Raw genomic sequence first — 13940 nt, 5'->3', positions numbered from 1 at the left:
CAACGTGTGTTTCCTCTCTGATGAGCTCGGCATGCAATCTCGTCTACGCAAAAAGCTGACGGACTATATAACATAATATGGCTTTTTTTTTAAAGCATTAAAAACAAGGCAAAAAATCACAAAGTGCATCAAACACAAAACATCTCTTTCAGTCTGTGATCAACAAGTTCGGCATGAAGTCTCCCCTTCACTGTCAACACTGCTCTGTCAGTATCGGCCCGATGTGGGAGAGGCCAACAACGGTCAATGTGGACCTTTTGTGTAGGCTCCGAGCAGGTGCCCAAGCTTCCTGCAATGGCGCGTTTGTTTCAATAAATACCACCGTGTTTTAAGTCTGTGAATGCACCACTCAGGCCTTAGACCTCAACAGCCAGGATTCACCTTCATCCCGCAGTGCTTTGCTCCTTTTCTCCGCCCCCGTCAGCGGTCATTATCTGGGCCCGTAGTCGTAGTTGGCCGGCCCGCTGGTGGCAGAGTACATGTTCGCCGTGGCAGGGTTCATGTGATGGTGGTAGGTCGTGTGTCGAATACTGGGTAAAGGGTAAGGGCTCGGTCTGGTTTTGGCGCCCAGGTAGTGTTCGTAGGAGGTGGGGTATTTGTACGGGTGGTGGTGGAGGGTGTCCGGCGGGAGGGACGCGGCAGGGTGGGGTTCGGAGCGCAGGTCGTGGGGCGGGCTGGGGCGTCCCGCGGTGAGGGGGACGGCGTGGAGACCTCCCGGGACGGGCAGGGCGGGGCTGAGGACGCGGGACATTAGCTGATGAGCCGGGTCGCCGTGGATGGGGGTGCCCGTGGGGTCGCGATCGTACTCTCGCCGGCTGTCCTCTGCAAGAAGAGACATGAGGACGGGTTAGGCTAAACACGACTGCATTCCTGAAGTATTAGTAACTATGGAATTCACATCTAAAATAATCTGATCTGCAACATGTTTGATATTTGACATTTGACATTTTCAAACCTCGAACTAAAGCTTTCCTCAATTTTGATTTGGTTGTTTCATATTAAAATGCATAACTATCGCTTTTACTAATATGTTTTATAGAAACAGACAGGAGGAGCTCAAACCCTTTCTACTCCTGTCTCCAGTATTAAACACACACATGTCACAAATGTTTACTCCTATGAACCTGAAACCACTTTCTTTTGCTGCGACAGAATTGACAATTAAAAAGCCCCTTAATAGAGAATAATCATAGTTGAGATTTTGTGATTTTTAAATGAAAACTGCCCTTCCTTTTAAAAAATATATATACACAGTATAGTCTGCAAGAAAGACAAAAAAGCATTTTTTGATTTAAATGTTTTGAGGTACGTGTTTCTATTCATTTAAAACAAGCCATTTCAATTGAGTAATTTTAAAGAAAAAGAAGAGCTTTTTCAGCCCAGTGGAGAAGGCTTCACGTATCTCTGAAGGCCCTTTTCTGATGTCCATAACGATTGTTGAAATTTTAATTAAGTCGGCGCGGCAGAACTGTAGCCAGAAATGCCAAAGCTGAGCTGGGTATGAAAGATGTGAGTTAAGGACATGCCACAAAGTTACTACGCTCTGAAATGTAAAATGTAGCAAGCACATGCACCAATATGCACATATTATACACTATTATTATGTGTATTCACGGCAATATACGGGATACAGTATGTCATATAATCGTTCTGTTCTTGTTTCATACATTTTCAAAGCTATATGCCTTGAAGTAACACTGACAAATCATTTTCTATTTAAGGATAGAATATGATCTAACCTTAATGTTCATTCTTTATATTCGAAAAACACTATATAATAATGTAAGAGTTGTTAAAGTTTGGACAGTGAGCCCAATTCTGTAACACACCGCCCTCTGTTATGTCAGCGGCTCATGAAATTTTAATTAAAAGTCCGTGTGCCGCCAAAGTTGAGTTACGCATCTATGATCTGAGCGAAAACATGCACCAAAGTGGGAAAAGAGAAAAGGCATTTTGTAGCTCTCGTTATGAAAGGGCTCGCAAAATGTAACAACGGCACACCGCTGTACAGACCTTTGTCGGAGCCGTTGTGCTGAGGGGGAGAGGACATGGGGTTTCTCGTTCTGGCAAAGGCACTCATAATTGGCAGCGAGCCGGGCCGGTGATTCCTGGGCCTGCAAACAGGGGAGCGGATACAGTTACATACGTGCGGCCATTTAGTGCAAGGCAAAGGTATACTCTTTATTGTATTCTAAAAGGATGATAGTAGAGTCGCTTTGTAGGAAACATTTATACAGACATTTACCATACCAATGTTATTGTAAACCGTTAACCCCCACTTGAACAGAGCACATTTTCTCCAGTTTGGCTTTACTCAAATGTAAAAGCTTCTTGAACAAAGTGTTAACGTGGCGACGAAAGCGAGGATGAAAAAGCGATGGGAAAAAAGTGATGAAAAAGAAACAAAAAGGCCACAGAAAAGTGACAAAAATGCAATTAAAAACCGACAAAATCACGACAAAAATGCAATGAAAGAAGCAATAAAAAGCACGACGAAAAAGCTGTTAAAAAGTGACAATAGAGCAAGAAAAACATGACAAAAACACAACAAAAAAAAGAGACAAAAACGTGACAGTCACTTTTGTTGGTCTTAGCTTTCAAATTACACCATTGCTCACCAGTAAAGAAGCTTTTAGATTCGGATCACTCGGTTGAGGCGGGTGCTAAGAGGTTAAATCATCTAAACGTGAAAATAAAAGCTGAAATAACATCCCAAGGCGTCCGGCGATGAGTCCATTTAGTGGAAGAAAAGGGTGTGGTTTTTGGACAAGACTGTGTTCCGTCAGCGACATGTCGGCACACTCGATTGACTTTTCAACAATAGATTGTGATTACAAAACAGGACTTAGTTTAAATGGGGAAAGGGCGCACATCTCGCACCTGTGTGAGGCTTAAACTGCTCTTACAGCCATGTGCGTGGGACGGCCCAGCAGAGGAGGAGAGTCATAATGTACCTTTCCCTCCCAAAAAAACACAAAACTGTGCTCATACTACGGGATTTTTTTAAAAACTTTTTTGTGATAAATCTATTGTTTTGTGCCGTTTGATGTTGAGATTGTTGTTTGGAATGAATCATCTTTATCGGGGAAGCTTAAAGTTACGTTAAAATGCATTTTTCAATATCAATGTCAATATCGCTCCACCCCTGCGTGCAAGTACAAGGCCCTGCTCCACAGTAATGCAGGAGACAACATTGGAATACTCGGGGGCCCGACCCGCATCTACTGTCTTTGTATTTGGTATTTGAACTGAACAAATAAATAAACCTCGCTCAATCAGTTTAAAGAATTATGACTTATTTTCTATATTTACTCAAACCAATGACATTTTCTTTTAGGATACCAATTTCTGCAGTGAAGCGTGCAGTGGAAACATGGCATGAGAAGGGAGTGCTCACCAGTCCTCCGGGTCACAGTCTCTGAATCCCTTTGCGAAAGGATTGCTGGCTATCTTTAGCTGCGTGATCTGCAAAACAAGGCGAAAAATCAACATTCTGCACAATGCCAACTCCGCACATGTTGTTTTGACTGGACCAGAGGGTGTTGAAACGGCTCGTGGAGCTGCGTATAAAAACTCATTTCTATGCCTTTTCGTTTCAGAATTTCAATTACAAAACTAGAAATACGTTTGCAAACCCGAAGAGCAAAAAATGTTTGTGTTTGTTGTTTTTCTTTATTGCGCCATGACATAAGGAGTATGTCAAAGTGAAACAAAAAACATCAAACCTGTTGTATATCTTTCCACACACACGGTTAGGTTTTTTCTCCAAGTTATATTTATATAGAGATTTGTTTCAAAACCGCCCACTTTTTGGAGTTTATGGCAGTTTCCAGGCTGGCAACTATACTAACATAAAAAATGTAAAATATGTGAGTTGTAATTTTGTATTTTAACAAATTAATAAATCATTGCCATAGAGTTAATTTACGGCCTATTCAGCTTCGTCCGAATTACATTTAGGTTTTCCAATCAGTCATGTTACATCGGTGCAATACTATAATTAAACATAGCCTAAACATCATGAAAGAAACACTGCACTTGACCCATAATCGCTCTTACCCGGTGGTTCTGATACGCAGTGACCGCGGTGAAGCGCGTCTCCTCGAACACAAAGGTCTTGTAGTTTTCCTCCGCGTACTTTTCGCTGTCTTTGCGTGGGTCCACATAAACCACATGAAACCGGGGCTGGTACCGGTGCATCGAGTTCAGAATGATCTGCAACGGACAAATAACGCACACGACGTCACGCACCGACGCTGTAAAAGGTGCACTTTTTTTTTTTTTTTTTTTTTTTGGTTTGGAAAGTCGCAGCAGTCAAACAAAAACACACACACAGGCCCACAATGTGTCAGCGTGAAACACACTTCGGCCAGTTGCGCAACATGTCAGTAATTGTGTCTATCTTGTGTCGTTTAACAAAATGAGACGTGAAATTAAAAACTGCCGTGTTTCTTAACGCGCCCCTTTTTTTCCGTTTGAGTCTCCTGGACGAACTTTCTACCTCAGTCAGAAATAGAGAAAAGCGACACTTGAGTATGATGCGTCTGGTCTTATTTTCATTGGTGAACCATTTCGTTTCCCCTTCTTCCCCTTTGGAGCTCAGCCTCGCATGTTTCTGGCAAAGCTTCTTCTGAATTACAGACTTTATTGCCCGTTAAATCACGTGTATCAATCAAGAATGGAGCGCGTAAAGATCTATTTTTGCAATCAAAGCTGTTGGGACCTATTGCTCGCGGCGTTGCGTAACAACTTGAAACATTAATCATGCCGCAACAGCCAAACGTTGTCATGTGCTTGCACCGTGTGTGTAGTCCGTAATGTACAATCAATGAACGCGTCAAACGTGTGCGTAATTCCAGACCGTTTCCCGCGTAAAAAAAAAAAAATCACGTTGTGGACTGAGCACTCACGTGGCCGTTGTCGTCCAGGAGATTGTTGGTCAGTTTGAGTTTGTCGAACGACACGATCTGCTTCATCCACTGTGCGCCTTTCGCTGGGGAGTCCGGGTGGTAATGCACCCTGCCCGGCGTGGCGGGGTCGGCCTTTCCCGCTACTAACCAGGATGAGCTGTGGAAGGCATACCTGCGGGACCATACGCAAACATCAAGATGATTAGGCCGATACTAGAGCTTTCATTTATATTGGCACGAACACGGTGCAGTTTAGTGTCTATGGACTTTAAACAAATAAATAAAATAAAAAAACAGGCGAATTGAATATTACAGGAATGGAAAAAAAATATACAATCTTAATGCTGTACACTTTACCTGTAGCGTTTGTCGTCCACGGGCAAAAAGTCCATCAGGAGCATGTAATCTGCCATCGGATCCATCCCAAATATTTTCACTTGAAAAGTTGGAAACATCCGCCTGTGCAAAACAAACAGCAGTTGGTCATTGTTAAAGTGTGTGTTTTATGATAATTGTCTTACTCCTGCTACTTTTTAATTATTGTGAGTAAATGAAATCATTCAGCAAAACTTAATTCAAGGCATCCAGAATGTATGTTATGCCAATGCTGTGCGTAAAACTGAAAGAGGCGTCTAATTGATTCCTTTTGGCTACGGTGCCAAGTCACTTTTATTTTGCTTCTGCTTTTTTGACGATTTCCAGCCCACAGTGGCATGCACGTGCTGAGGAAAAAAAAAAACTATACTGTTTTCTTGGTTGTAGTGGTGTATTCTTCAATCAAAGTAAAACATGAACTTAATAGATACATTCTAAAACTGTTTTAGTTAATATACGTTCTATACTGCATATACCATATAGTCACACGTCCTTTACTCAAAAAAAAAAAAAGATATACCGTACATGATATTATTATTATTTTTTTTCATTTGACCTATTTTAGTTTTTGGTGCAAATTGGTGAAGGCACGTCAGTGAAGTAATCCGCTAAGTAAGTGAAAGGGATCCTAAAATCAACGCTCAATTAACGTCAGTGTTGTGGCTAGATGAGGCTGAAGGAGCTTGAAAGTGCTGCAGATCCCCTTTCTCCTGTCACACTGAAACTTTACCCCACTTTCAACATGAAACCGATCATCAGCGGACCCAAGAACACGGGCCGCGATACAGCAATTACACACACGAATATATACTTATTATTGTGAGAAGCAAAGTGTTGTCAAAGTCAATAAAACCACTTTACATTTTCACGGAAATTGAAGCGCGGACTATTTTTAATCTCCGGATGTATCGAGGTGTTTAAACATTGTGACCCAAACCATGATAACGTTTCTATCAAAACAGGGTCGATGTTAATAAATATTAACGTTAATATTTGATGCTACACAGATTATTGAACTTCAACAAGTCTGTGCGTAAAAGTAAAATGACGCACATACGCATTTGTTTAAAAGACGTAACAAGTAAATTATCAATGTTTTCAGTGCAGTTGGTAATAAATCAATCGCTAAAACTAATAAAGATTTGTGATTGTTAATTTAATCTTTGCTTAAAGATGAGTCTGTATCTGCACACAAATTTAACAATCAAACCACTACTCTTTACAAAGTAATGTATTAAATAAGTCTATTTTCTGACTTAAACTTTGAAGTGAAGGAAGTAAAGTAAGAGAATATTTTTCATATTTAAAATAATTGTATAATAATTGTTTCATGTCTATCCTGTGTGCTCACCTGCCCGCCTTCGTGACGATCATCTCCGTCCCGAGTTGGTTAAACTCGTCCCATAATGCTTTCATCTCCAGCTGGACGTTAATATTGGCAACTTTGGGGTTTTTCTTCACGATGTTTTTGCTGTTTGGCGTAGAGTTGGATGAGGACGAGGAGCAGTTCGGTGTGCCTCCGTCGCTCGGCGGGGCCTGGCCCGGGTTGGAGCCCGGGTAGTTGTAGCTGTGCTGCGCTGTGGGGCACGGCTCAAAGTGGGACTCATGTTGACCGTAAGGGTCCCCGGGGGACGGGGAAAGGTGGTAGCCTCCCGGTGTGTTGAGGCTGCTCAAGCTGCTCGTCGTGAAGGCTGCAACATCGCAAAAATGGGACAGCTGCGTCAGCCACGGACTGGAAATGGCTGAAATCATCCCAAAAAAATGTATTTACTAAATATGCCGAAAACCTTTGTCAGTGAAAACACGTAGCAACAGCAGAAGAAGTTCAGTCACATCCAAATACAGATGTCAAACACAAATGTTGGCATTATGATGAAAAAGTTTCCGTGTTCATTAATCCGTGGTTGCGTCCAAAGCGTGTAGACTAGAATCATCCCCAGCTAAAACGCTCTGAAAATGCCGTTGTTATTAAAGATAAGAGAGTTGCGTGTGCGTAAAAACGCACAGCGCGCGGATCGATCGCTCTCTGAGTTGCTCCTGGCGTATTGTGTGTTCAAGTGTGAGGCAGTCTCGTCTCTTATCTGACGCGGAGGGCCTCCCCTTTGCGATAAACCGGTTCTTATTCCTATTTAGATAAGGAACTGCAGGTAATGTGGCTTTTCCTTGCCCTGGGACGAGACTGATTGACAGAGCAGTGCGCCCCTTTTTAAAGGTCTTTCCGGCACTCTATTAAACTTATGGATAAGCCCCAACCCAAACACTTGATGAGCTGGAGTCAATAAGGTAAACACTCTTGCATGAACAAACAAACAGGTGGCCGCGGCCTGCTCCTCATTGGACAAACGCATCAATGGATTGTATTTTTTTGTGTTATCCCTATTCTACTCCTTGTCGCACAGCATTGGTGGTGAAGCAGTGGAAAATATTTTAATGGTTTGAATCTGACCGACGCGCTTCGAAAGCACTTTTTTTCCGCACTGATTTAACTTCGTACTGTTGAAGAATCAGAATGGCAACTTTTATTCTTGCATTTCAATCAGTGCGCTGTGGTGCGTTACACGGAGTCGGTATGTATTTCTGCACTTTGCAAACTTGAATGTGGGGGGGAGACTGCAGTGAATGTACAACGTTGCAATTGTAGGCATTAACAAACCCATTTACCTTCCATTTCCCGGGTGACAGTGCTGTAGTGCATTTTAAATAACGTGCCGTTGTGCAAGTCTGGTTTGTCCAGGCCGCCGCTGCTGTGTTTACCAAACGCCGCGTTTCCTGCTTGCTCCGCGGCCGAAATCAAAGAGGCAATACTGAACGCATTGGCCTTGGGAGAGAGGGGACCGCCGTCGTCCATAGGCGAGAGATAGAGTCGTTAAAAGCCCCCCTCCACCTTCCCCCCTCCGCTTTCAAACAGCGCAGAAGGCAGGAGAAGTCTGCACACAATGGCCAGGAACATGCGCCGAAACGGGACGCTCACACTCCCCGCGACTTGCAGCGCTGTGTGCAAAAGTTGCAACAACAAAAAAAAAGGTACTCCCAAAGTTTGGCAAACGCGAAAAGGGGTCCCCGACAGGTCCTAGAACTCGTCCCGGAGTCGGCTCATTGTTCGCGGACGCAGCACTGGCAGCCTTTTCTCCTCCGGACGGTGGCGGGGTGGTGTCATCTGAGTCGTGCCTTGAGGAGAAGCTTCTACTGCAGCGAGAATGTCAGAGTGAGCGAGATCCACGCCTCCAATGTGCACCACCAGGGGAAGAGAGAAAAAAAAAAGAAGAAGTTGCCTGCGCTCTGTACTCTGTGTTTTATTCCAATAAGACCCCGACAGTCGTTTTGGATTCGTTTCCAATGTCATGCAATGTCCGGCTTCCAAGTTGGACACTTTTGTAAACGCGCCACTGTGGCTCCTTTTCTGTGATCTGGCTCTGATGGCATTTAAAGATGTCAAACAAAGTGTCTTAAAAACAGAATCACCCATAAGTTGCACGTTTAATGTCACTTGGTGTTACGTTCCCCCTTTACGCGTGCGCCTATGTCCAGAATTTGATGCACACATTTTCTTAAAAAATAATAATAATAATACGCACGTGTTCATAGCAGGAGGCTCTATTTAAGTAGAATATGAGGGGGTAATAGGCTACAACTTGACAGAATGGTGATACCCCTTGCTGTATAAGTATGTAATGACTTTTACGCACACTCACATCTCCATGGTAATGCGTATTTTTGCGCAGTCCTTCTTTAGCCAGGCTTTTTGGATGTTCGATATTCAGTCACACATTCGGGGCCTGTTCTAAACTTGACCCCTCAGTTGTGCACTGCAGCTTATCGAGCCTCTACTTTAATGTGCGCCCGCCATGAGGCCTTTTCCCCCCCCCTCTCTCGTGTGTGTGTGTGTGTGTGTGTGGATAAAGTGACCACCGAATAGAGTCCCATTTACACAGCAGCGAGTGAATTAAAGGCGGAAGGCAGCAGCGGGGCACTAATGAGATAAACCAGTTGGGGGATTAGGGCTGTTTGTTTTGGATGTTTCGCCGCTGGAGCCCGTGAGCGTAAATAAACCCCAGTCGTATTTGTTTAGGGAAATAGATAGAATTAGATTAAGACTTGGAAACAGTCAATGATTTTTTTTTTTCTTCTTCAAATAAATGATTCATAAAAGTAACTGTACACCCACTTCTTTTCCTCTTTCTTTCTTTCACATTCGTTATCAGATATATCGCCGTAGATATCGGTCTCATGTTGTCAGTGCCAGGTCGGAAGCGCCCTTTGTGCGTGCCCAGGTGTTAACAGACAAAATACAGGAGCACATCGAAAATGGGAAGAGGCTGTTTTTTTTTTGGAATTTGCTGCAGGCTGCGGCGGCGGCCACAGAGGAGAACTTTCGGATCATAAAAATAATAATAATAGTAAGAAGAAAATGTATAGAACGCTTGGCATGAGCGAAAATTAATTAACGTCATGAAAGAATCTTAATTTACAATCATGGTCAAAGAATCAAATTATTGCTAATCTCCAATTATTTAAGTTTAAAAATAATATAAAACACATTTAAGCCTAACTGTTGTTTGACAGATTTAAAAAATCCGCTCGTGGGAATTATCAAGATTTACGTGCTTTACGTATCAGGACAAATTGCACTGGTCACATTAATTCTACAAATGTTTTTGTCTGAAATGTTTAACAGACACCCGTTTGTGACCTTGATTTGTGACGAAATTTTACGCACGGCTTTTTTTTTTAAAGCTTGATTGGTTAAACTGATTAGCTTAATTATTTTGAGTTGTCTGTAGCTCTTCATATTTCGAAAGATGACACAATGATACGATGTGACGCAAATCAAAGCACCCGTTATCTCTGCATCTGAAAGGCAAATAAAAAAGATCGCAAGCGCACATGCAAATATTCCTATTATATCGTTATAGGCCAATGCCAATTCCGATGCAAAAGTGAATCAAGCAGCTATTTATTATTGTTTATGTGACTGATTTAAGCTGTTTATGGCGCGCCCGGCCTGGCGTCTCCAAACATTAAAAACACGCTCACATCCCTTTCACATTAATACATCTCAGTTAAATCCGCAGCTCATAATAAACACGTAGATTTTTTTTGCGTTCATATTGCGTGACTGAAACGCCGGGGGCCATGCACGGCCGCGAGCTCCACGCGTAAAACCCGAGCTTTTCTAAATATTTGTGCAAATCCCAGAATCAGAAGAGAGGAAGTGAGCCGTTGACCGCTGACAGCCGAGGCCAGGCCCTTCGCGCGAGGCACCACCGAGGAATCAATAAACGCTCCCCAGGTATAGGACCTATCGCTGTGGCCACACCACGTGACGCTCGCCTCGGTTTACGACTCTGCTGTTACGTATTTATTTATGTCAGTGAGATTGTTTGGTTGTGAAAAGGTACAAATATAACAGGACAGACGTTGACTGATTAATGGACTAATAGAGGCCGCATAGTTTCACACACTCTGTCCTCAGAGCAGCCTTCATTTTACTTCACATAATTTCAACCCAAAAAATACCTCTGTTTATCTCTGTTTGCTCCAATTTATACTTTTGTTTAAGGAATGGAGTGGTTGGTTAGATATTTTTTATTTACTTTAAAGGTGACCAAAGTAATGTTAGATATTTATACTTGAGCTTCCCCCACGCCTACATAACGGCTACAGAAAATGTTGCATTGCATTGGGCTCCAGGAAATTACTTCATTATATGTCAAACCTTAATTTTCTCTAAACAAAGAATAAAAGAATAAACCATAAAACAGAACAAAAGCTCAGTCTCTTTCCCAGAAAGTCCTTTTCCGGTCCCTGCTCTCTTTTTCTTTTTGGGTCATTATTAAAATATGCGTATAATCCCACAATGGAAGTTAACACAATATTCGACTAAAGGTAAATAAAATAATGAAAAAAATATCTATTGACCTTTTATTGACACATCATTCCTTCATTTAAGATCCAATATTTGTTTTTATCATCATGTCAAAAACGGTTTATTTGTATAAAAATACCCTTCTCCACAAGTTCCCCCATTTATTTTAGGAAGAATTATTATAAGGTGTAAAAGCTGCTCTTTGTGCCCTCGAGGACCAGCTTACACATGAAGAGTTAGTTCATACCTGACCGGCGTCATCAATATAATCATTACTGAGAATAATCAGTATTATTCTCAGGAATGAGTCCTATAAGTCCTCCTTGTTTCTAAGGAGGACTTATAGAGACTGAGCGATGAGCAGAAATGTGTCCAGAATGTGTCTGTAGGACAGAGGTGGCAGGGGGCAGGGAGTGTCAGATCTGTTTTCAAAATCACTTCTTCTCTTTCCCGCATGTCTTTGTTTTAAAACTGAGAAGCTTTTAGCTTTTGAAAAGTATCCTTTCCCTATCTGTTGCGGCGCGGCCCAGTCGTCATCACCTCGCCTCTCCCTTCAGTCCTATTGGAGCGTCGGTAAATAGCTGGCATTCCTGCCACAAAGAAGCTGTTCTGATGTGGGCCCTGGGCCTCCGATCTGCTCAAATTAATTAGGCCTTTCTCCAGTAGAGAAGCATCCACAGCCTTTGTCTCTAATACTTCTTAAGCCACGCATTAAACTCAAGGGCACAGTCCGGGTGCATTATAAATCCATCACTGCCTGTTTGGCTCGTCTCTGTCTGCCCCTGACAGTCTGAGTGTAGCAGGGAGCATCCCCTGCCTCCTCCTTATCTGCCCCTCCTGGCCCCCTCTGGTGCTCTATTTATTTGAATATGAGACGGCGGCTTGTTGTTTCTGGCAGCAGAGGCTCGAGCCTGAGACCCCCATCTCTCTGTGGCTCTCCATCTGTCCTGCCTCCGTCATCTTGGCTGCTCCTCTCTTTCCAGCCTGGGCTGTGCTGAACTTGGACAACAGGCCTCTATAAGGTCTGCTTCAGGCAGGACCACTGTTACACATGTGACCATGAGCATATCGAGCTCAAGTGGTCATATTCCATTAGCTTCTCTACCATTCCTGCAGGATTAAATGTCTTAGCTGCTGTGGTGGCCAAACCCTAACATATTTTCTTCCCAAAATGTTGTAAAATATCTTGACTATGAGGTTGTTTTAATCTGGTCTGTTTTAAATGTTTGGATACATTGTATACCTCAGCTCGCAGCCGCTGCATTACATAATTCAAATGCTTTGAATGTTTTTTTTTAATGGCATGACAGCAGGATCAGGATCATATCAGTTTAAGAGAATCCCCCTCCCACCAAAACACGGGGACCCGGTGGGACAGTGAAATTAGGAGATCAGCAGCGCACACTGGGATCTGACCTTTAGGAATGTCGATGCCACACCCCTGACTGGAACAGGGCTGCAAAAGGAGACAGGAAAATGCTCCACAATGTGGCTTTTTGTTTGGGTTTGGTACAGGAGATTTGGGGAGAGTGGGGAATATCGGGCCTTTCCTGAGCTCCTCTTCTCAGATGAAGAAGCAGGAAGTCACACAGGAGGTAAACAATGTGCAAACTGGAACTGATACCAACGCTTGGAATTCACACACCCACATCCCCGTCGGCGTGATTCATGTGTGCTGGTAGCGGACAAATTTTCCATTTACTGGTCTGTAGCCGCCATCTTGGACATGCCTCCTCAGTCCAGTTAGGCCCATGAAACACGAACATTGCACATTTAACTAGTCTAGCTTTTTAGACGCATACCTCTAGTGTTCGGATCTTTGTCATTTACGATGCTGGAGCCGTCGAAGGGGCATCCACCAATCAGAAGGGACTCTGGGCTGTCCATGGGCTGTCCATGGGCTGATTGCTGCGATCCATCACGTCGGGCCACTCCCTGCCATCACACGTTTGTTTTGATCTCTTCCTCCTAAACACGGTGACAGTGAACGATGAGGGACCATGTGGCAGGGCCGGCGTCCGTCCGTGCCACGCAAACCCCCAGCGCACATGGGGCTCTTCTGGGTCAAACACTCCGAGAGCTTGCACCCTCGTAGCGGGCCGTGTATCGATTCACATGTACATTATCTTCTTTAATATATAGCTGTGAGTCATTTAGCGTTAGCTTGTTTAAAGTGCATTTGTGGTTGGACTCATTTGTCACCAGAACATATTTAATAGTTATGTCATTTGTCTTTGGACCCTGATGAAGGCCACGTTGGCTGGAACGTGTTGGTGCATATTTTAATCGCCTTGGATTTTTTTAATTATCTATGGGTATTTTTACACTTTTTTTTGACATTGTGACCATATTATTTTTGGATTCTGCAACGAACCCCATTCCAAATAGCACCTGTCCTGTATAACTTTTCATGTACTAATACTCACGCGGCGCTTCCCGAATTGTTTTATTATTTTAAAGATTTTGCCATAGTTTGAAATTCTTGTAATGTGTATTATTTCACTTCCTTATTGAAAATGGACACGTGGCGATGTTTCATGCGAAGGGACAGAAGTTCCATAACTGTTTATACTGTCACAGGCCCCTAAGAGGAGAAGCTCGTCTAAATGCAGAGTCAAGAACTCTTAGCAAAGTGCGAGTTTTCTAGATCAAGGGTAAAAAAATGGTAAATCTAAAAAAAATAGGTGTGTAAAATTGTATCTTGAAGCTATTTCCTTTTGTGGATCAATAAAGATGATCTAAGTCTAAAAAGGTGAAGAATCCTTTACATTTGCTTCACTTAAGTCCAT

General features: G+C 43.0%; 2 protein-coding genes across 2 annotated transcripts in view; one reads left to right on the top strand and one right to left on the bottom strand.

The window, feature by feature from the left end:
* tbx1 (T-box transcription factor 1) lies at window positions 1-8116 on the bottom strand. The gene is made up of 8 exons (XM_079555862.1): window positions 7947-8116; window positions 6637-6976; window positions 5268-5369; window positions 4911-5082; window positions 4060-4215; window positions 3398-3465; window positions 2014-2114; window positions 1-822 (listed from the first exon to the last, which is right to left on the bottom strand). The coding sequence occupies exons 1-8, from the start codon at window positions 7978-7980 to the stop codon at window positions 431-433; spliced, it is 1365 nt and encodes a 454-aa protein (XP_079411988.1). The 5' UTR covers window positions 7981-8116; the 3' UTR covers window positions 1-430.
* The window catches only part of txnrd2.2 (thioredoxin reductase 2, tandem duplicate 2), a 375099-nt gene that overhangs the window by 57087 nt on the left and 304072 nt on the right, over window positions 1-13940 (top strand). The window lies entirely within an intron of this gene.

The sequence above is a fragment of the Gobius niger genome (assembly GCF_951799975.1).
Source record: "Gobius niger genome assembly, chromosome: 1".
Classification (NCBI taxonomy): domain Eukaryota; kingdom Metazoa; phylum Chordata; class Actinopteri; order Gobiiformes; family Gobiidae; genus Gobius; species Gobius niger.
Note: the sequence above shows the minus strand (reverse complement) of the source record. Positions and strands in the feature narration are given on the sequence as shown.